General features: G+C 32.6%; 1 protein-coding gene across 2 annotated transcripts in view; it reads right to left on the minus strand.

Annotated features, from left to right (window-relative positions):
- LOC123547155 (Kv channel-interacting protein 4-like) overlaps positions 1 to 21,969 on the minus strand; it is a 548,972-nt gene extending 527,003 nt beyond the window's left edge. For both annotated transcript variants that reach the window (XM_053551431.1, XM_053551424.1), the window contains exon 1: positions 21,939 to 21,969. In XM_053551431.1, the coding sequence (XP_053407406.1) occupies positions 21,939 to 21,954 (16 nt within the window). In that variant the 5' untranslated portion in view covers positions 21,955 to 21,969. The remainder of the gene's footprint in view (positions 1 to 21,938) is intronic.
- Positions 21,970 to 23,443: the final 1,474 nt, after the last annotated feature.

Raw genomic sequence — 23,443 nt, forward strand, 5'->3', positions numbered from 1 at the left:
ATAAGCAATGAACTGTTTGATTGTTACAATGATGAGGCTGAAGATTTTTGTGAGAATAATGATTTTAGTAATCCAAATGTATCATTCCCTGAATTAGACCAGCCGATTACTGTTGGCGAGATTTTATCAGCTGTGAAGTTATTGAAGCGTAGTAAAGCTTATGGTAGTGACTGTCTTTTAAATGAATATTTCATTGAAAGTGTAGATATTTTATCCTCTCATTTAAGTGATTATTTAATTGTATTTTGAATTCGGGATATTTTCCCGATAAGTGGACTGAAGGCATTATAATTCCTTTACATAAGAAAGGTAGTCAGTCAGATGTTAATAATTATAGAGGTATAACACTTGTTAGCTGTTTGTCAAAACTGTTTACTACTATTATCAATACACGGATTGAGAAATTTTGTAATGAACATAACACAATTTCGGATGCCCAGTTCGGATTTCGTAAAGGAAGGTCTACTGTAGACGCTATATTTATACTTACATCACTAGTTCAAAAATATTTAAATGAAAATAAAAGACTATATGTTATATTTGTTGATATGATGAAATGTTTTGATACTATCTATAGAAATGGATTATGGTTGAAAATGTATAAATGTGGAATACAAGGTAGATTACTTATAATAGAATAATACGTGATATGTACGAAAAAGTTAAGTCTTGTGTTAAATCATGTTCTAACTATTCTGATTATTTTCAATATGTTGTCGGCTTACGTCAAGGGGAGGTAATGTCTCCTCTATTATTTTCTCTTTTTGTAGAGGATCTTGAGTTATATCTACAAAATAATGCTGAGTCCGGTCTGCTTTTAGATGATATAGTCCTAATACTTCTTTCGTTTGCAGATGATATGGCCATTATTGGTAAAACCCCAGAAGAAACACAAGAACTTTTAGATCTTCTTTATTTATACTGTAATAACTGGGGTCTTAAAGTAAACACGTCGAAAACGAAAATTATGGTTTTTCGTAAAAGAGGTGGACTATTAGCCACTAAGCATTGGACCTATAATGGCCAAGTAATCGAAGTAGTTAATGATTTTAATTATCTTGGTACTATATTTAATTACACGGGTAAAATTTATATCAAATCATGAGCATTTGATCGGTAAAGCTTTAAAGGCCATGAATGTGCTTTTGTATAAATGTAAGGAATCTGATCCCAGTCCCAAAACATTATGTCAGCTATTTGATGCTTTTGTATCATCTATACTGAATTATTCATGTGAAATTTGGGGCTATTCTAAGTCCAAAGAAATTGAAAGAATACATCTAAAATTTTGCAAAAAGTTACTGAAAGTGAGACCAAATACATGTAATGCCAGTGTCTATGGTGAACTGGGAAGATATCCTTTATATGTACAAAGATATGTAAGAATAATAAAGTATTGGTTGAAAATTGTTGATACTGATAATATAATATTAAAAACAGTGTATAATTTAGCATTGGATGATAGCAATAATGGTCTTAAAAACTGGATATCAAACGTTAAAAAGCTTTTGAACGATTATGGATTTTCATATATGTTTGGTAATTCTAGCGGTATAAATACGAATATGTTTTTGTGCGATTTTAAATGTCACATTATTGACTCTATTAAACAAGAATGGCATGCTAATTTGGAAAACAGCTCTGTTTTGTATATGTATAAAATGTTAAATGTTCTTTTGAATATGAACGTTATTTAGATATTCTGCCAAGATGTTTTAGATTTTATTTCTGTAGACTTAGGATGAGTGGTCTGCCCCTCAGAATACAGACTGGCAGATATAACAGAAATCGAATTCCTCGTGAGGAAAGACACTGCTTATGTTGTAATACTTTGGATATTGAGGATGAATACCACTTTGTTTGTATATGTAGATATTACGCTGATATCAGAATGAAATATTTAAAAGCTTTTTATTATAGACATCCATCAGTATGTAAATTTATACAACTTTTAAATACAACTAATAAAGCAGAACTTATTCACCTATCCAGATATGTTAAAGAAGCTCTTACTATTAGAAATGCACTTTTAAATGTTGAAGTCTAAATTTTCGTATTCATTCTCCATCAGATTATCATTATATTTGTTTAATTATATTTATTTTGTATCTGTTGTTTGTAACTTGTCCTTTATTTCATGTTTATTTTCACGTTAACAGTATATATGTGAACTATGTGAATTAGACGATGTACTACGTACAAGTCTGAATAAAATATCTGTTCTGTTCTGTTCTGTTCTGTTCATATCCAATTAATAATCAAGCCCTGGTTGTGTGCTCGATTATCTATTAAAAGGGAGCGTTATGTATTCGTGGTCTAGTTTATTTTTGATGGCCTGAAAACATTAAAGAGGTCTTATTCGGATAAATATGTATTTACCATTGTACTAAAAAATCTTAATTTATAATACTGTATCTATAGGACTATTCTCCTGTATCATTCCCGAAGGAATCATCATAACATATGACACGTAAATGTAAAAACAAGAAATATCTGCATGTTTAGCATTTGCAGGCGAACGCTGAATTAACGAATAATTGATGGAAAAAAGAAAATGCGTGCTGCACACTTTCCAATTAATGAAAGAACATTTCTTATAGTATTACATAATGCATATAAATGTAGTTTTCAATAAAAGGTGTTCCATCATGTCGTTTGCATGATGTTGGGCAATATTATAAATATTTGATATGTTCGTTTTATACAGATCTCAGTAAATTTGGCTTAGATTCTGTTTTATTTATATAGTGAGTCATGCTATATTCACTTTAAAATGTATGATTATTTATTAAAAATATTAGGAACAGTTTTAAACTTTTGAATTTGGTTTTACAGTTAGTAGTCGCCTGTGCTAAACAGGTTTGCTAATATCCCATGTTGAATTTTAGTTTTTTAAATTCAACTTGTCTTAATTTAACTCTTAGCCTGCTGGCAGCAAGATATTCTGCTTTTGCGACCACTGCAGACCAAGATCAAGGTCTGCACTGTTAGCTATTCAGTCAGTAAATTTTCAGTGAACACCCCTTCTAATAATAAATGGTATTGCCCAAACTGAATGATGGACCAGTCCATTATAGAAAATTTAGGAGGCTAAAGATTAAGTAGTCAGACTGTGCCGCTGCCTTTTATTGATAGCCTATTACTCACACAGAGCATTAGGGGGTGTTGTGGCTCATTTAACATTTACTTAGGCAATCGATTCATAATAATTTTACTTCTGATTTATTATTTTTTTTCAATCCTGAACTGCGCAAAAATCTCAACTACAGCTCTGAAATGTATTTCATTGTTACCGCTGAGAAACCGGTTAACAATTGACATGATAATAAATGATGTTACAGAGCGATGCAAAAAGGACAAACTTTAAAGTCAAGTATGTAGATGTTATTTCTAGGTACTTTCTCACAACATTATTGTGAAATTTGTTAGATGTTAATGCTTCAATCTTGCTTTCAAATTGATAATCATATAACAGAAACGTTTCTTCTCTGAAACTCATTATTTTGCATTCTATATCTCAGAACTAATGAACCTTTCAGGAGTTGTGAATGAAATGTTCCATTTCCTAACAGATAAGTAAATGAGCTTACACTTTATGCTTTAGAACATTGTTTTCTAAGAATCTAGCGAGAAATTTGTATAAAGGTCAATAAAATATTTGTTACCATTCTAGATTTTAACAGCCAGCTGATTACAATGAAATGGTATAAGCAATTTCTTCTCTCAGAAGCGTCAGTTAGGATTATGAAAGACTGAGAGTGCTAAATAAAACATGAAGCTGATAATTAGGCAGAAATGATACTTAGGAAGGTGATGACATGAGAATATTAAGAGGCCAATCTTTAAATGTTTCTCTTTTAATATTTAAGTTTCACGTTATATTCTAAAACACATTAAAAACTTGTTATTTGTGAAAATGAAAAATATACATTTCTTACAGAATTTGTAATGACAACAGACTCGTCACATTCTTGAGATATCCAGCACGTCCTTCGACAAAAGATGTCTCGGAAATACATGGCCTACTGTACAATCTTACATGCAGAGAAAATTTTAGTTAAAAAGTCCATTTGTCAAGTAATTATCTGTAGTTAATTTCTCTTGGACTCCTAAAATTAAGATAAGTAGGGATACATGTTTCACTAAATTAAATGAAAGGTAGTTTTCAATAGTGATGGAGAGAAAGAAACATTTCTAGGGAGTTTCTTTCATCTAAAGTTGTTTTAGGTCAGTCATCGAAACGGAAACTTTGATAAAGTATTTGACATTTCTGTTCTGTTTATATGCTGCTTAAGTGTATATCTATGCTAACTACATTTAATGCCTCACTTGTAAGTAGTTGTAAGTAAACTTAACAACACTGATTTATTTTTAGTGCATAACCAGTTTCTAAAAACTCCAAAATTAATAATAAGTAATGAGACAAGCAGAGCGGTATTCGAACCATTGGCTAACATATCTAGTTTGTATGCTATGTGATTTTTCTTGAATACGTACTGAGCTATAAAACGGTTTCCTTCAGATGATGAAATTTTAAGGATGATATTTTTTTTTATAAATGTGTAAATTAAGTACACTTACTTATGTTACAAAACAACAATATAACTATGATTATTCTATATTTATTCTATATTTTAAAGTGCAGTCACGGCTCAGTGACGAACTACAGCGCGCAGTATCGTTTGTATGCATATTCAATGTTTCTGTTTAAGGTATTAGACCCGTAATAGAGTACCTCCTTTTGGAGAGTATTCAAGTGAATTTATCTCTGAAACAGAATGGGACATAGTTAGACATCTCTAAAAATACCGAGTTAAATGCGGTAAAAGTTCTCTATTTTGCCTTTACTTTTTAGATTACATACTGTGAAAGAAATGTTGGTAGGTTTTACTTCTGCCCCAATGTTATTTTTGGAATGAAGTGAGCAAAATTTAAAACAGTCCCAGAAATACAGTATTGTACGGGCTTAATCTTATGTTAATCTTTTGTTAATTTAGATTTCAAAACGCCTTAAAACTGTGCGATACCTGTAAGACAGATAGTGCTTAGTGAAATACAGTATCTACATGTACATCTACAATATGTTTACCTAATAATTTACGCCATGTTGAAAAATAAATTCAATCTATTTCAGTAAAAAGAGATGTCATGGATTTTCAATTGTAATAATTAAAAAACAGTTTTTCTACATCACTCTTCTTTTGAGGGGTAAACGCCTTTTTAATCACAAAGCATGTTCAAAATCTAAAAAATAGCAGTCACATGCATGATGATAGAAAAAATATCTGAATTAATATTATAAAAAAAAACATGCAATGCACGTAAGATATACAAAAACCTCACTTTAAAATAAACATGTAATTAAGAAAATCTTAGACTAAAATAATTTCTCATTAAAAGCTTACATTTTTACTAAGAAAGCTAATCAAATAACAACAAAAATATAGAAAAAATAGGAGGCTCAAGAAACGCACAAAATGTGTGCCTTACAAAGACTAATGACGTCAAAACATTAACCAACCAATACAAAGGCAATGGTTTAACTGAAAACACGTTTTAGTATAATTACAATTTCAATAATAATCTTTAAGGGTGTTACTGATTTTGTTGTACATTTGTTATTGCAACATTGTTGCAAAAATGTTTCGTGTTTAAGAAAATAAACAATTTTCATATCTAATAATTAATATTTCAACCTTTATATATATATATACTTAATTGTAAAGACTCCTGTACTCTAGCAAACGAGTTTCGTCCGTCAAAAATCACCCTTAGACTACCGATTTCGGGCTGTTTGTCTGTACATAAATTATAGAAATATTCGAGCAAGGTCATCATGTTAAAAAATTCAAAAAGTGAGAAACTAACTGAAATAGACTGAAATTAATATTTATTAAGATGGAACCGAAAAAATATATTTAAAACAAAAGATATATACAAATAAGAAACATATCTGAGATAATATTTTCTTCTTGATAAATCATAAACTTCATTTAATTATGATATGGGCATATTTCCAACCCCTATTTCATTCGAGTTAGCTTTTCAGTTTTTAATATTGTTAAACTTCCTTTATAATTACAAAACAAATTAAATTTTAAACTAGATAAAATTGACAGATGGCTTGTGCCCTTAAGAATAGTACAGACATTCACATCAATATTTCATCCTGGAAAAAGCAATATATTGTTGAATTTTTCTGAGGGTAAAAGAGAACGAACTACACACGACCATGCAGTTTTTTTTAAATAAACAGCCTGAGGTTAAAACTTAGGTATACTTTATTGGTAGTGAGATGTACATTTGTAACTGTAGATGGCTTTAACGTATCAACAAATTAAATGCATAAATGCACCATGTAAATTAAATCATATTTTTATCATTTACCACGAACTAATATTTTATTTACATGTGTTTATACAATTTTACAGTATTTTTTCTGGCAATAAAACGAAATATCCAGAAATGAAAATACAACGTATGATGCATTATAAAATGTTCTTATATAGTTGTTGTTGCAGCAGCCCTGTCCGTATTCAATCAGAAAAGTCTCGTGAAGGACAAATTGAGAAATCCCTACAAAATAAGTTATTTTTACCTTCTGAGAAAATGTTTTTTATTTGCTGTTTCATTATTACATTGAAACGGTTTGTGTTTAGCTAATTTAAGTTATAGAAATTATAAAAAAGACATCGCGAATTTGTTTGTCATTTATGGTGAGGGCAAACGTATCATTCATTGTTCTACTGTACCCTATATAAGAACATAATTATTGTGCTTAAAAGGCGCTGAATATGAAATAACCACAAGCGTTGCCAAACAACAACGCGTATCTTTTAATTAGTCATTCTGATGATGATATCGTACAATAATGCGAATTTCTAACAAGACAATGTTCTGAATATTTCAGTGAAAATTTACTATTATAAATCTAAGAAACTTAACAGAAAAGAAACGAAAACAGAAAAGAGAATTCTTAAATGTATGTGGATATTTTCTTCTAACGGAAAGTCATCTTCGAGTGTATCCATAGCTTTGAGACTATAAACTGTAAGTTAACATAAACCTTTGGGAAGACACATTGTGTCATTCCAAGCTGCATGAGCGACATTTTTGTGATGACAACTTGAAAACCTTCTCAAATATGTTTTTCTTAATTGCATGCACCATTAGAAAACACTGGAAATGTAACGGAATAATATTGACTGTAATTTTACATATATAAGATATTCTCGGAAACAATTACGAGCACAACATGTAATTCATCTTCACCACAAAATTTATAAACTGGCCAATGTTATTGTCGTCCCAACTTGTCATTGAATGCAGTAATTAAGTGTTGGACAACATAAGGGGTTTTTATTATAATTACAAAAAAAAAAAACAAAAAAACTTCCTATCAAACAAAATTGTTGAAGAAGCAATAAAAAGCAAAACTATGTAACTTTCAAACCTAGCAATCTATCAGAAATAGTAGTTTACCAAGTAGTGATATGCAAAAAGGAAACACAAACATAATATGATTTTAAGCAAGTCAAGATAACCAAGAGTGTATCCAGTAGTTTTTCGTACAAATTTAAAAACAAATGACATACTACTAGACTAAGTATTGTTACAAAAAGTTGACATAATATATATATAAAATGGCGTACACCCACATTCTATGTTATGATTGTTTTCTTTTGTTACGTTATTTCTATTCATATTTCTAACATAAAGAAACTACAAATGTTCTGATTTTGCAAACATCTACAGATTGAACTGAGCTGATGAAAAGGCCAGACGTGGTATAATATGGTCTAATATTGTTATGGCATTAATCAGTTAAAAGCTGTTATTAGCGTAATAATAAAGCTCATTGTTTACTTTCCTGGGAGATCATGCTGTGATCAAAGACTTGAACAAGATTTCCGTCATTATTCTTTATATAACTTCAACAAAGGGTAAATCAGTGATAAAGCTGTTACACAATACTCCTGCGAATACGTTGTTCAGACTATAATTATATTCTTTTGAATTTCTAGACAGTCTACTTATTTCTTAGAACCGACTTTAGGCACTTACAGGTTCTTTGCACTTAAGTAAAAAAAAATGGCTTAAAAAGGACTAAGCCACACATTTAAAGCGAAAAATAATTCTCCCAAAAATCCACAAAAAAATGAGTACTCTGAAAGTGACTAGTGGTACAGTCTTATTGACATACGATTTTTGCAAGATATTTTTATCAATAACCAGAAATATTGTGCAGAAGGTAGTAAACCGTTGCAGTTCTTTTGAAATAATGCAGAAAATTACATTATTCTTGAATTTTTGCCAATTCTTTTCACCAACTTTATCATTTTACCAGTGTCATATATATATTCTATGCCAAACTTAGTGGAATTAAACATGCTGAAAAAATTCACCGAAACTGTGGGCGAGTAGCTCTAAGTGTAATGCATTTATAGTGAACTCACAATACTAGTGCATTTTTGGAAGGAAAGTATCAATATCAATACGTGGCCATCTTTTTGCTGTTATTGTGAGAATGTACATTGAGGTGAAATTTTATCCCATCTGTGCTTTCTTTGAAGAACAACTTGATAACTTCATGGGCGAAATATGTTTTCTTTAAGATCTCAGCACATGCAACTATACCGCTTACAAAAATTGTTGAAAAGGTCTGCTTTAGACTAGACTGTTAAACTGATGGAAAAAATAATGGATAGATCTACCAGCATACCTAAGGCAGATAAGCGAATAACCAAACTATCGTTATAAGCACCTGCTCTTTCCAAGCATGAAACAAACATGGGCTAATTCTGTACATTTGAAGTTGAGGATAATAAAAGGCAACTTTGCGAGTTTTGTCGGTTCTTCTGTATGTACTGGTAAATGGACTTCCATTCGTTTAACTGTTACCCTGTTAATGGTGATATAGGGAAAGGACAACCGTTAGTTAATTAGCTTTCTGTCCAATTCCCTTATCACATTTGCTGTATATTATTCATGTAATGACTTGAACAAATAAAATATGTTTAAACCAATGGTGACATTTTGTATAGTTATTCCGTGAATGCATATAGTCCTCTTTGTCACTTCTCATTAAATATATCCAGGAAGTATCATAACTGTGGCAAAACAATAAACAACTCTCACATTTGACAGCTGCCGTGAAAGCCGTTCAAATTACATGCTTAAATAAGTATTAGTGTCCCAATATACTCTAATAATCTAATAATTCCTTAAATGTCTGTAACGTTGTTCTCCTATATCTTTGAGCCATACCCAAGGGGAGCATCTTTACTTATTTTAGGATAATGGAAACATGGCACGTAAATATAAAATCAAATTATTGTATGTCCGGTATCTTACGCTGATATATTTGAATGCTGAATTTGTTATGAAATTATTGATGAATAAAAGGTACTGCACATTTAACATTAAAGACGAGCATTTATTGTACGTTATGAACTGAAAATATTATTAAGTTTATTCTATTACCAAGGAAATGGAATCTTAACCCGACCAATATGACAGTGTCTGTGCAAGTACATAAAATATGCATGATTCTCCTACCTGCATATTATTAAACAAAAATATTAAGCAAACGCTCTGTTGAAGGTTATTTTCCACCAACACATTCCGAGTGTATGACGAATGGTTGCAAATGCACGATTTTATGGTTCAAAAGCTGTTCAAGTCTGGAAAGGAGTCTTATGATGGACTTTTATGCCTGACATTGTGATATCATTAGTGATGTCGTAAGTAACACAGTTAATCGTAGGCAATATGAAAAAGATAGGGAATACCCCGAAGAATGAAAAGGTAGTGATACCTCAAAACTGATTATGAATATGACATAGCCTCTTCATGTACTAGGCCCAACTGTTGCAATTATACTTCATGCCAGTATTTATATAATTAAAAATTAATTCTATTTAAGGCATCTGTGTTGATTATCCATCAGATAATGTCAATCATGCAACAATGAACTGAATCTGAATCTTGACAGAATCTGTCAATACAGTGATGAATAGCGTCAATTGTCCCTAGTGTGACACTCAGTTCCTGATAACGGAGATCAGATATGATGTCAACAGCATCGCAATGCAATTAAATAATTATGCAGCGCATTGTCAGTGCAAAGATTAAAGTTGTTTCATATGTTTCTGTCATTAATTATTGTGTAGTCTAAAACAACTGTAAAATAAATGCGTAAGGGCTGATTATTACTGCTGCAGTTGCTTTACTAATAATTGTTAAAGTTGTTTTTACCCTGGTTGAAATAATCGTATTAAAATGTATTATTCAACTTATCTACTATATACTTGGAGTTCATTAAAACAACTTACCGATTTCAAATAAAAAGAGCGAAGGAAAGCTGTCAATATTCATACAACACCGTAATACTGCTAAATGAAATTATCTATTCAGTTACCAAAGGTATTAAACTAGGTCTACCGGATATTTCAGAAATGTTGTAACGTTTGAACAACCCGAAATGATTTTTTCATACTTTTACTCTGATTAACGACAAAAAACATAAGAGTCGCAGAGAGCATAGCTACGAAGCATTTATCGCCACTGTGACTGCAGCAAAAATAACTTCAATTTAATATAGAACCAACTACCTTAAGTGTCAGGGTAAATATACAACATATTTTTTTCAGCAATAGCGTGAAACAACAATGCAGATTTCTGGAGAAAACAATAAACATTTTTGTACTTGTATTACATAATATTTCGTTTCGACAGCTTTGTGAGCAATTTGTGTTTGTACAGTTCTGAGAATGTATGCACATACAATGTTTGCCCAGTTTGACCTAAGATAGTTGTGTATGTCCCTACAAACCACTAAATCCAGTGAGAACTGTTATTATTTCGATTTCTACTTGCCCGTGTTTACGTTAATATGACACTTTAAAATAGTAAAGCTTCTGGTTTCCTTTAATCATTTTAGGCGGATCCAGGATGATTTAATCGGAGAACATTGTAAATCAATTATTTTTAGTATAAGAATACATTTTATCGTTTACAGACAAAATTCACACTTAGATACGTTGGTAATTTTATTGGTAGTTGCAGTATAAAAATATACTATTTAGTTTTTTACTCGCCTATTGAAGAAGAACAAATATGAGACAAGATTTAATTTCACGGCTACATGCCTGGACAGAAACTCTGTTTAATTTGTAAAACGCACTTAATAAAGTTTGTAATTGCAAACCTTCTGATGCTAAGGTGAATATCGAATTTTCTGGACCTATTAAAGATGGTATCCCCTGAAACCGTGAAGTTCAAATGTGTAACTTAAAATAAACTCTCTCTAGTTAATGCCAAAAATATGTATAGTTACATAGTCTGGGTTATCATTGAAGTTTGGTACAGTACTATCCTTTCTTGGTTAACAGACCCTAGTGGTATATTCACAACTGTACGTTACGGCGACGCTATTTTGTCCTTGTTGTTTAGTTCATCTCTATGTTATGCCAATCATTTACCCATCAAGTTATTAAACAAAACGATAGAGAATCTTGAAGATTAAATGATTTAATAAAGAGTAATGTTAAGAACAGTGATGACGATCTGATTATTTCTGCTACTTTGAATTCGTTAGTTTTTATCTAAAATGTAGTAGACTTTCAAGAAAATTCATAGACGAATTCCAAAGAAATTGGAGCTGAAGAAACACATTATCATATACATATACTAGTAATTAAAATATCAAATTCACAAAGAAACAAGAAAGTTGTCATTTCCAACTATAAAAATGTTGATAACTGGACAAACGTGTTCAACAGTGTCCTAATAATGGCGTGCACAACTGAAAACAAAATCAGAAACATTCTTTTCAATTTTAATGTGAAAATAATTAACGTATATGACATATGTAATCTGACTTAACCACAAACACAAAACTCATTTATTTAGCAATGAGCATATATCTTCAGTCTCGTATTACAATACAAATTGAATTTAGTTCCACTGAAGGCACGTTAAGACGAGGATATCAATATTTCATCCTGGGAAAGCAAAATATAAATATACTGGTGCAAGGTGATCTACGTACATTACATTCATCTTCAGAAAATTTTAAACGTAAGGATGCTGGTACATGTCTATGTTATGTAGTTCCTACTGTAGAGATTGGTGAAGAGATCTGTCAAGATATCTTTAAAGTTTTCAGTGTTTTGTTATATTGTCCGATCCTTTGCGGTCATGGAGTCCATTCAATTTCTATGCAATGCAGTCCTGCTTAAGCCGGTGCTAGTGGGCGTGAGAAGTGTTGCATTTTCCGATATCACTCATGTTCAGACTCAATCAAACCGAGTCTTCTATTATTTAGGTTCGTTGCATTCTATGCTTCCAAAGGATATTCAAAAATATGAACACCTTATATCATTTTGTACAAAGTTTAATTTACGTTAAGTATACATGTTAACACACCACAATGTGATATGAAATTATATCATGAGGTAATATAGGCTGAGACTGAGTTGGTTATCCAAACATCTCCCTCAAATTTTTTGTTGGACATACATTTTGAAAGGACCTATTTGCACATTTTTACCCAGCATGCATATACATACTAAAATATATCTAACAGTAAGCTTATTCTTATCGATATTACTACATATTACAGTGTAAGTATTTAAAAGCATAGTAGTCTGCAAAAATATTCCCGTACTCAGACCCTGTTTTGATATGTTTTCCTGTTGTTGTTTTGTTTTTTTGAATGTTTTGTTTTGTTTTGGTTGTTTTTGTTTATTGCTTTTTGTCTGTTTGTCGCTTAACCGCGGGGGTTCTTTCACATTCCATTATCTTTGATGAACTGGCTTAATCAAACCGAGTCTGCTACTAATTCGCTTGGATGCATTCTATCCTAGTCTCATTGTCCTTAAGAAAAAAAAAAGTTACTATTTTGTAAATATTAGGGAAACAAACCATGAACCATTGGTCTGAATTAGAGGATTACCATTTGTTTCTGTGTCTCTGTTTAATAACACTTTCTAAACCAAATATTTCCTCCGTGTCAGGCATGGTTAAAATTCCTCTTTGGGACATGTAATGGATGGTTTAGAGTAACCATACAATTTCTCCCGCGGTCATCATTCTTTGTCTTTATTCTTTATTAACTGTTAGGGAAAACTACGGTATGATTTATCGATCCTAGGTAAATGAAATACGTTCTGGTGCATTGAGTGAAATAGTAATTGTGGGAAATGCAGACACCATGATTGAGAAGGTTCGTTATATATTAGCAGACAATGTGACATTGATGTTGGTTTTTTATCTATCAATCCATACTCTGTGGCCAAGTGGTTCAGACTATTGACTTGCTCGTCGCAGCTGAGGATTCCAGAACTCACTTAGATTAGAGTCAAAAAGCAATCTAGCTGACTTAACGGAAGGTGTTGACTCTACCCAGATGCTCGCTCGAGCCTGAAATATTGTCCGTATGGGCACATGTGATGTCTCTCCAACATCAAAAGCTGGAAAGCCGCCATATGAACTAAATTGTGCCGGTGTGGCTAAAATCCGAACAAAGTTCTTACTGACTTATTCTTGACCTTAATATGATTAAATTGTATGTTATATCTTGTCACAGAGATCACAGGAGGAGGATGTAAATGTATAGATTTGTGTGGGGGAGGGGAGGGGTGGGCGAGGGGGGGGGGGGGGGGGGGGGGAAGATGGGGATGTAATGCGACACTGGGTTGGGGTATTGAATACCAAGAAACTGGACGTGATTTTTTTTATTTCTCGTCTTTTTATGGTTGGGATGAGGAGGCGGAAGTAATGTGGACAGTTGTACTTCTCAAATCGTCTCATCACAACCCATCTTTTTCCAGTTTTAAAGTCAACACCTTAAATAGGTATGAAGTTGTTCTCCGGACAAAAATACGACGGATAGATCTGAACTCAACATTTGACCTTGACCTTTGACTTACCGACCATATTCATGCGTTGAGTACATCGTCTCATTGCCACCGACCTATGAGCCGAGCTCGTGATCAATACCTGGAGTTTTATAATAATTATTGTGTTATGCTGTAGACTAAAATATGAATATTTGACCTTGCTGTAACCTTGACCTTTGACCTACCAATCTGGTTCATATGCTCGAAGGTGCCCGTCCGTGATGTTATAATACACGAAGGAAACCTGGGGTCTTCCTCCACCATAAAAGCTCGAATTTTGCCATATGACCTATAATTGTGTCGGTGCGACGTTAAATCCAACAAAACGAAAAACGTCGTGCGCTCGAATACTTAGGCATAAAAGAGTGATTATATTTGTATATTTGGTGAAGAAAGAGAAGGGATGAGTACTATGGATTGTTGTATGGTTATAAAGATATGCTCCAGATACGAAATATGAAGCGTAAACTTGGTTTTTAGCTCTATTCGTGACCTTGATCTTTTATCTACCGACCTGGTTCATTTGTTCTGTACAACGTCTTATCGCAACCTACCTATATGCCAAGCCAAGACCTTGAATAGTTATCAAGTTATACTCTGGACACGAAATACGAGTGTCAAATTTGAACTTTCATCTCCATCTGTGACACTGACCTTTGATTTACCCGCCTTGTTCCTACAAATTGTTTTGTCGCCATCTACCTATATGCCAAGTTAAAAGACAACGATATTGCTCACTGCAGACCTTGAGCAATCTTCTGTACATGTCCTGAAGTGATTATCAAATCATAGCGTGCACGGCGACAATACGCAAATTATTCATGTCCGCACGCATTCAGTGTATAATATGTATAATATACTGACTATAGGTTAGGGTTAGGATTACCATGGTTACACAATATATGCATTAAAGATACTTATCATTCAAATCGCTTGAATCCGGTATATACTTGAGTTTTTAATTTATCACAGGAGCTTCAGGTCTTTTTAGTCACAGTCAAAAGACATTACCTTGAATGGATATTGAGTTATGCCCAAAACACGAAATATGACGGAAGGACAGACAATCGGACGTGTGCACAATCACTTAAATGATGAATCATCTCTGTACCACTGTCGGAAAGATAAGTATTTTAAACGCTTATTGCCTATTAGCAATCGTTTTTCTTTTTCTGTGATACATATCTTTCAAGTATAAAATGCAAAACGACTTTTCAGTGTATATTCTGTAAATCAGAAAATAAATTACACAGTATAGTATATCACATGCGTTGATAAAGGATCTAAGACGGTTGGACTAAGTAAAATGCTATCAGGTGCCATAATTACTAAAACAAGAGAAAATGTTATCATTTTTTATCTGTCACAATGATAGTTCTATTGAAACAGAAAAGTTGTTTTATGAACCATTACGTAGTAAGGCATGTCGGTCCTTTTTAGTTTCCTTGTGTAATAGACATTGGTTTAGACTGCCCGTAATTAGAATACAGCATGTCTCAAAAGAGGGTAATTGATTGACTTTTCAACTGAACTTAAGATTTAGAAAATGATGAATATAATGAAAAATGGGACAGACTTCGAGTTCGTAGGCTGTTTCATTTGAAATAAATGCTAAAAGTAGAAGATATTTCTTTCCGAATGAATTATTTATCATAAAGTTGGCGTCAGTTTATACATTTTACGTTTTACAGCTAGTATAAACCTTAAACTTCATTTGTTTAAATACATCTGGCATACGACATATCCTCTCATAAGATTGTTATGGATTTTTTTCATCAGATTCTTAAACTGACAAAAGCAAATAACATATTTAGAAAAGACGATTGTTTTCACATCTCCAGAGGCATATTAGCAGAATACCAACCTTTCATCCTGAAGTTGATGACAGAATTTTTTTTTTAAAGTGTCAGTATCTTGCTGGTACCAGTTTATCATATATATATATATATATATATATATATATATATATATATATTTAGAAGTTTGTCCCGAATTGTGCTAATGATAACATTATGTATGGTTATTCCCTGCATGTAACATATCATGAAAACACTTAAACCAACGGTACATTTTGCCTTAAAAGCTTAACTGAATAATCAAGTTCTGTTCTGTTTCATAAAATGTCTGTTGGATTGTTCTCCTCTATCTTTAGATTATTCCCAAAGGACGCATCATGCATTATTTTAGGATAAACCAAACATGGCACGTTAATATAAAATCTGATTATTTCTGCATGTCCGGCGCCTCCAGGCTGATCTATGCGGACGCCGAATTTACGAATAATTAATGAGAAACACTTCCTTCATGATTTCCGAGAGATCACTACATGATGCATTATTTTGTTATTTCCATATACTTTTTTATGTTTGATTGTGCGTGTAGAAATTTACAGTAGCATCTTTTCTGCGCAGAATGTTAGAAAGCAATATAAATATTTATGTTCTTATACTACACATCTATTAATCAGCTTCTGGTAACTCGGGCGGCCGAAGGTTCGAGACATTCACCCCTTCTCATATGACAGAATTTCCCGACTCGTGAATAATTCAATTAAGCTTCAAGTTTTCATCACAGTCGAACTTAAATATAGACATAGAATAATCAGCATGTTTTTTTTTTTTGTTTTTTTATTTCTGTCTTGATTTGCAAGATATCCGATGTAAGATACATTTACAACAACGTTGCTGAGATCAGTTCAAAGCATGCCTATATTTTCAACAGAAACGTAACCTTTTACATGCTTAAGATATCTAATGGAATATATACCCTAAACATACTGTAGAATTTTTTAAGAGCCCAATGTGTTAGATTCAACATCGTTAAAGTATTGAATATACATGTCAAGGCTCTACAGTTCTAAAGGATAACAATCTAGTCTCTAGACAACACTTCCTGCTGTGCTTTTGTTAAAACACACTCATCATATTATCTTTATGGCAATAGGTTTATTAGAATCTATATATTGCATTATGGACTTGATAACTGACAGCATATTTTACCTCATACACGAATATCAAGGAATAAGATTAATATATTTCGGTTTTAAAATGCACTTAAGACTGGGAAACCATTTCTCAATGTTATAATCAGAAGGAAGTAAGATGTTTTAGCAGATGTTATTTTTATAATAGCAAAATTGGAAGGCCCTCGCTATGTTCTGTTAGGACACTAAACTGTGAGTCCTGTGTGTAATTGAATTTTGACAACAGAACATGTATACTGAAGTTATGGGCTTGTACAGAAATATGACCATATAATAAGCCGCACCATGAGAAAACCAACATAGTGCATTTGCATCCAGCATGGATCCAGACAAGCCTGCGCATCCGCGCAGTCTGGTCAGGATCCATTGCTGTTTGCTAATGGTTTCTCTAATTACAATAGGCTTTGAAAGCGAATAGCAAGGATCCTGACCAGACTGCGCAGATGCGCAGGCTAGTCTGGATACATGCTGGTCGCAAATGCACTATGTTTGTTTTCTCATGGTGCGGCTTATATATTTATTTCACCTTTAAATAATTAAACGCTACAACAGAAAATAACATATTTAGAGAAAAACAACAACATTGTTTTCACATCCCCAGAGACATATTAGTGAATACCAACTTTTCGTCATGAGGCATCTGCTCTTCCAGTCAATCTTATAAAAATTTAAACTTGATGGCAGAAGCTATCCGAAAGTATGTATGTGCTGTTACCACAGTACCAATTTATCAAAAAATATTTTTGTTTAGAAGTTTGTCTCAAATTGTGCTAATGATAACATTATGTATGGTTAACAGTTTGGATATCACAAACCACTTTCAACAGCTCATACTTTGCGAAGTAAATTTTGCCTTAAAAGCTAAACTGAATAATCAAATTATGTTTCAAAAAATGTCTGTAGGACTGTTCCTCTCTATCTTTAGATTATTCCCAAAGGAAACATCATGCATTATTTTAGGATAAACCAAACATGGCACGTTAATATAAAGTCAGATTATTTCTGCATGACTGTCCGGCGCCTCCAGGCTGAACTATACGGTCGCTGAATTTACGAAAAATTGATGGGAAACACTCATGATTTCCAAAAGATCACTACATGATACATTTTCGTTATTTCGATATTCTTTTTTATGCTTGATCGTGTTGTAGAAATTTGCTGTAGCATCTTTTGTGCGCAGAATATTAGAAAGCAATAGGATTTAACTAAAAAGTAACTTAACCGTGTATTTTTTGTTTCGTCACTAGCCTTTTACCTATACATTTCTTTATTCTTATGGTGCATTGGGTGCCTTGAAAGCTTTGTTGCCATGACAACCCAAATAATATTTATCGTAAGATATGGTAGTATTTGATTTATCCTTAAATTAGATAACTCAATAACAATGTACTAGTTTCTAGTTCCTATATGAACACTAGAAAAAACACAGATTTTCCAGTATTCTTTACTATCTATTGTGCAATAATTAAATCATGTCACTAATACAGGCCCATACATTTTAAACACTGCAGAATTCTTTTGAAGTGCCCACTGTGATAGATTCTCCATCGTTAAACTGTTGAATATACATACCAAGTTTGACATTACAGTTCAAAGTAATAACAATCTAGATGTTAATATATCTTTATTGAGAGAAAACACTTCCTGCTGTGCTCTAAATATGTTTAAAACACACGCAGCATGTTATCTTCATGACAATATTTCTATATAATAGACTTGTAAACCAACAGAATATTTTACTTCATACATGAATATCAAAGAATAAAATCAATACATTTCGTTTTTAAAATGCACTTAGACTGGGAATCCATTGCAATGTAAGGGAGATGTATTAGCAGATTCGCCTTGATTTTGTAACGCTTCCTTGTTACTTTGGAACATATATAGGGGATGAACGGAGAGGGTTTGCGCGTGGTTAACCCGTTAAAACTCCCATGTGGCGTACTGCCATCGACAGCGCTGTCGGTAAAATATTGGCCAGTTAGTGTTGTATTTAACTGTTGAATTTGAGGTAGGTTGGTATCATGAGTATCAGAGCTGGTATAAACTATTGTTACTGATGTACTAGTTGTACTGGTACGTAAGATGTTTCAAAGTTTTCTGATAACGGCATGCTAAGGCATGCCATACATATACCTTAACCAGTTATGTCATTTAGATTTAATTCATGAAAAAAGTAGAACTTTCCATTCTTACATTTACATTTTCGTGTCACTTTTTTTTTTAAAATTTAGATGTTTAAGAATTCAAGCAAATTTTCTAGTAAATTACATATATATATACCAAACTGTTCATTTTATCACACACAAAAAACCGCGGGATGATAACTTATTCATATAAAGTATAAACTGTAATTTGATTTTTCTCAATACACAATCTCTATCAAGAAGTCCGAGAAACGCCCAATCATCAATTACAGCATAATTGTATTCCAATATTATCGTCATATATTGCAGACATGAAGGAAAAGTTAAGTGTTCATATAATGACAAAAATATAACAAGGCGATTCCTAACGGACCAAATGACCGCAGTACTACAGTTTTTTTCTCTCTCTCTCTATCTCTCTCTGTAGCGTAATTGGACTGAACCGTTTATTATAAGACGCGATCTAGAAAACTGGTGGATAATCACTGTGCTGTTCAGAGAAATACATCATGAACTGAAATGCTAAAGTAATTCTCAAGGATGACCTATAATTCAAAAAATGTAATATGTTTAACTAATTACATTACGGTTTATTAAAAAAGACAAGATTTTCAAAATATACAATCCGCTTTGATCGACATACGCTGAGCGCATGTAAAGCTTGCTGGCCGTCAAGGTGCAAAATCAGTTTTCTAAAAATAATTTGAATTATTCCTATCTTTTTTTTTTAATATTATTTATTATATAGCAAACACAGTTCATGTGCAGCAACAGCATAATTCCGACTGACCAACTTGCTACATTTCTTATATTATCATGCTAATTCTAAGTCTAACCCGATCATAATGACAATGTGCGAGTGTAACCACATTCATAATGATTATTCCAGCTGAAAAATCTAGACAAACACAGTTATTAAAGTACTGAAAAAACACGATATATTTCCATGCACGGCGAACATACCGCAATGATTTTCAACTTCATTTTATAATATATTCATGCAGTTTGTATATTTTCCTGACTTGACTTATTCACGTGTACATTTGTTGAAAGCTCGTACATTTTAACTGAAAGCTGAAAAACAAACTTCTGACGTACATCACTGAAACGATCTTTTAGTTACACTATGAGACTTTCAAGGATTTACCTTCATGATATGTTTTGTAAAGAAAGGAATCAAACATCTATAATTTTCGTATAACACAACTGATGCATAAATATCAAGAGTGGCCCTTTTCGCGACACTGCACGTGCGACTGGACGTCATTCACAAAAAAAAACGAACAAAACGGCGTCTTTCAAAATGTCTTCGAAACAGGACACAAGAACTTCACAAAGAACTGTTTTTACATTGATTTCAGGCTGAATCCTGTTTTCTGACGAAAAAAACTGTAAAACTCAATCAAGAGAAAATATCAATCATACTGCATTTGCGAATATTCCAAATAAAAATCAGACACTGTGTCTAGTCAGAAGATGAAATATAATTTAATTTTAAATGTTAAAAAGACCAATAGCCTGGCATTTATTTTGATTTTCTGGAACTGACGGAAAGAAAACAATTTATAGTTGTAGCAAACTTATAGTTGTAGCAAGAAACTGTATAAACGGACATTTCAGGACTTGATTGTTATTTTCGTGCGTTTAGACAGGTATAAACCACACTGGGACTTCTTGCCAATCATGCAAGAATCGCTAAATTTTTAGACTCGTACTCTATATACCTCCTAAGCTTATCACGCTGGCATCGATTAATGCATGGTATGAATTAATCGATTTATATCTAAACCTCTTCTTCACAAAGAGTATCATTTATAATTTATATTAGTCTGACATAGAATGTATGCTTTTCTTTTACACTCATTCTTTTGGTAGTATGTATTACCTGATATCTTCCAACATGTATTCAAAAATACATTTATGTCACAAAATGCGCTGTCATAAATAACATTCATGAAATGTTCAGCTTACGTACGTACTTTTGCATTTTGCTATAAAAAGACTGTTTAGAGTGTAATCTTTAAACTTATGTATGTCTGTAACTAGAAACACACTGGTGTGAATACTCAATAAATAGCGAGTTATTTTGGTTTAAACAGTATTTGAGCCGTGCCATGGGAAAACCAACATAGTGGGTGTGCGACCAGCATGGATCCAGACCAGCCTGCGCATCCGCGCAGTCTGGTCAGCATCCATGCTGTTCGCTAACAGTTTCTCCAATTCCAATAGGCTTTAAAAGCGAACAGCATGGAGCCTGACCAGACTGCGCGGATGCGCAGGCTGGTCTGGATCCATGCTGGTCGCACACCCACTATGTTGGTTTTCCCATGGCACGGCTCATTTATTGATATTGTTACAATTATTACAGTTTTACAAATAAACAAACATAGAGGATTGAGTAGGAAGCTATAAGCTTTTTCTAGAAACTCTCTCCCTGATTTTAAACTCCTTGCTAAATATGTAGGTTTTTATCTATCTATTTTCCTCTTCCAATCGGTGATTTGCATTTCAATCATATTTTAGTACTCGATTCATTATATTTCGCACCGTAAGATTCAATAAACTTTATTCAATTTTCCATCATGTAACTAAATGATAAAAAAACAATAAAAGTATCCGCATGGTTTACAACATCAAAAAACGCTTGACGCGGTTTACAAGATGATATCATGTCCGTCTAGTTGTTTTTCTTATATTTACTAAGCAAAATACGAATAGAATAAAAAGAGGTTAATTAAAATGTCTTGTACAATCTTACAACACCACTGTCTGGACAAGCATCCAACATATTTTTTTTCGAATGGGTACTCGTTCAACGCCGATATTTTAATCTTAAATAACCTGATGCTATTGCATTCTGCCAAAGTAATGTTTCAGATTAAAAACAAGAGTACAGAAACATACCTTGTCTGAAACTCATTATTCCAGCTTTCTAAATCCCAAAACTAATGAACCTTACAGAAGTTGGCGATGAAATGTTTCTTTTTCTGACAGATTTAACACTTTCCGCTGTTAATCGGCTTTTTTTTTCAATGTAATACCTGTTTAGAGTATTTTCTCTCCGTTGCGACAGCGAGTAACGTTTGCAATTGTTAATTAATCACTTGTTAATTTACAAAGAAATAAGTACTGAAGTTTTAATTCTCACAAATACCGTCCTTATACCAACGTAACAACTGCCTCGTAGTTATGTAACGTGTGTCAATACTATTAATTTTACTATTAACATGCAATTGATTTTTATATCATAAGGCTTAGACCAGACTTTTGTACGGGTATGAGTATGTGTAGGATTATTTTCTTTAAATAGTGCAGTTTTACACATTTGTCCGTTTTCTTACGAAACATTTTAGACTTATATTTAAAGTTTAACGTGTTGCGAACAACTCAATTAAAGATTTTCGAACGATTTTCAACAAAAGTCGTGAAACATACACCAATGTGAAAAGAAATGACTGAATGTTTCAATTAGATATAACTGTTTACTTTGTATTGAAATAACCAATACGCGGATGCTTGCGGAATAAATAATGTTAGAATGATCTAATATCAGCTGGTAATTTGGAAAAAAAAAGCATTCCTAAGCAACCGGGCATCTGATATTCAATGGTAGCCGTTTACTACATTAATTATCATTTGTGTTATTTTATAAAAAATATTGCATCTTCTGTCGATAAAACATTACATAATTATAAATTTGATACTAGAACGAGATATCAATAGCCGTTAAAATTCTTGAAATAAAAGAGGCGATGTAGCTCATACGTTGAAACTCCAATAAATATCAAAGTACAAATGAAAAGCTATTTGAGGCAGACATATTTTTACATTTTGTTCAGTCTGAAATATAGCATACACGTATATGTCTAGAATTACATCTTGTGAGACAATGTCAGTTTGCTAATATTAAAAATAAAAGAAACTGTCAAGAATGTCAACATAATGATGGATGACGCCAATATTCCCAAGTGCAATACACAATACCGAGTCCTGATTTGTTAAATGTCAAAGCCATCACAACGCAGAAGTCTCATTAGTAAACATTGCATTCACTTCCACTTCATAGATTAAAGTTATTTCCAGCTGCCAGCCTTTCATAAATGCTAGGAAGCTCTTTACTACATATACGTAAGTATAACAGTCGTTTTCCTTGCCTGTTTACTCTGAAAAATAAATTGAAATTATCCACTGTTGCATTTTAATTGGAATATCAATATCTGCTTGCACTAATAGTTTTCTTTGAACAAAATAAGATGTCAACCGGTTCTGTTTAAAACTTGTTCCTGTTAAACATGTTTGAATCCAATCATGTCATTCATAAGTACAGATATAACAAACATGGATGTGTCTTTGTAATATGTAATTCCTCACTTTCGTCATTAGTTTGACCTTGGCCCTATGGCAGAGTA

The sequence above is a fragment of the Mercenaria mercenaria genome, chromosome 9 (genome assembly GCF_021730395.1).
Source record: "Mercenaria mercenaria strain notata chromosome 9, MADL_Memer_1, whole genome shotgun sequence".
In the NCBI taxonomy this organism is placed as follows: domain Eukaryota; kingdom Metazoa; phylum Mollusca; class Bivalvia; order Venerida; family Veneridae; genus Mercenaria; species Mercenaria mercenaria.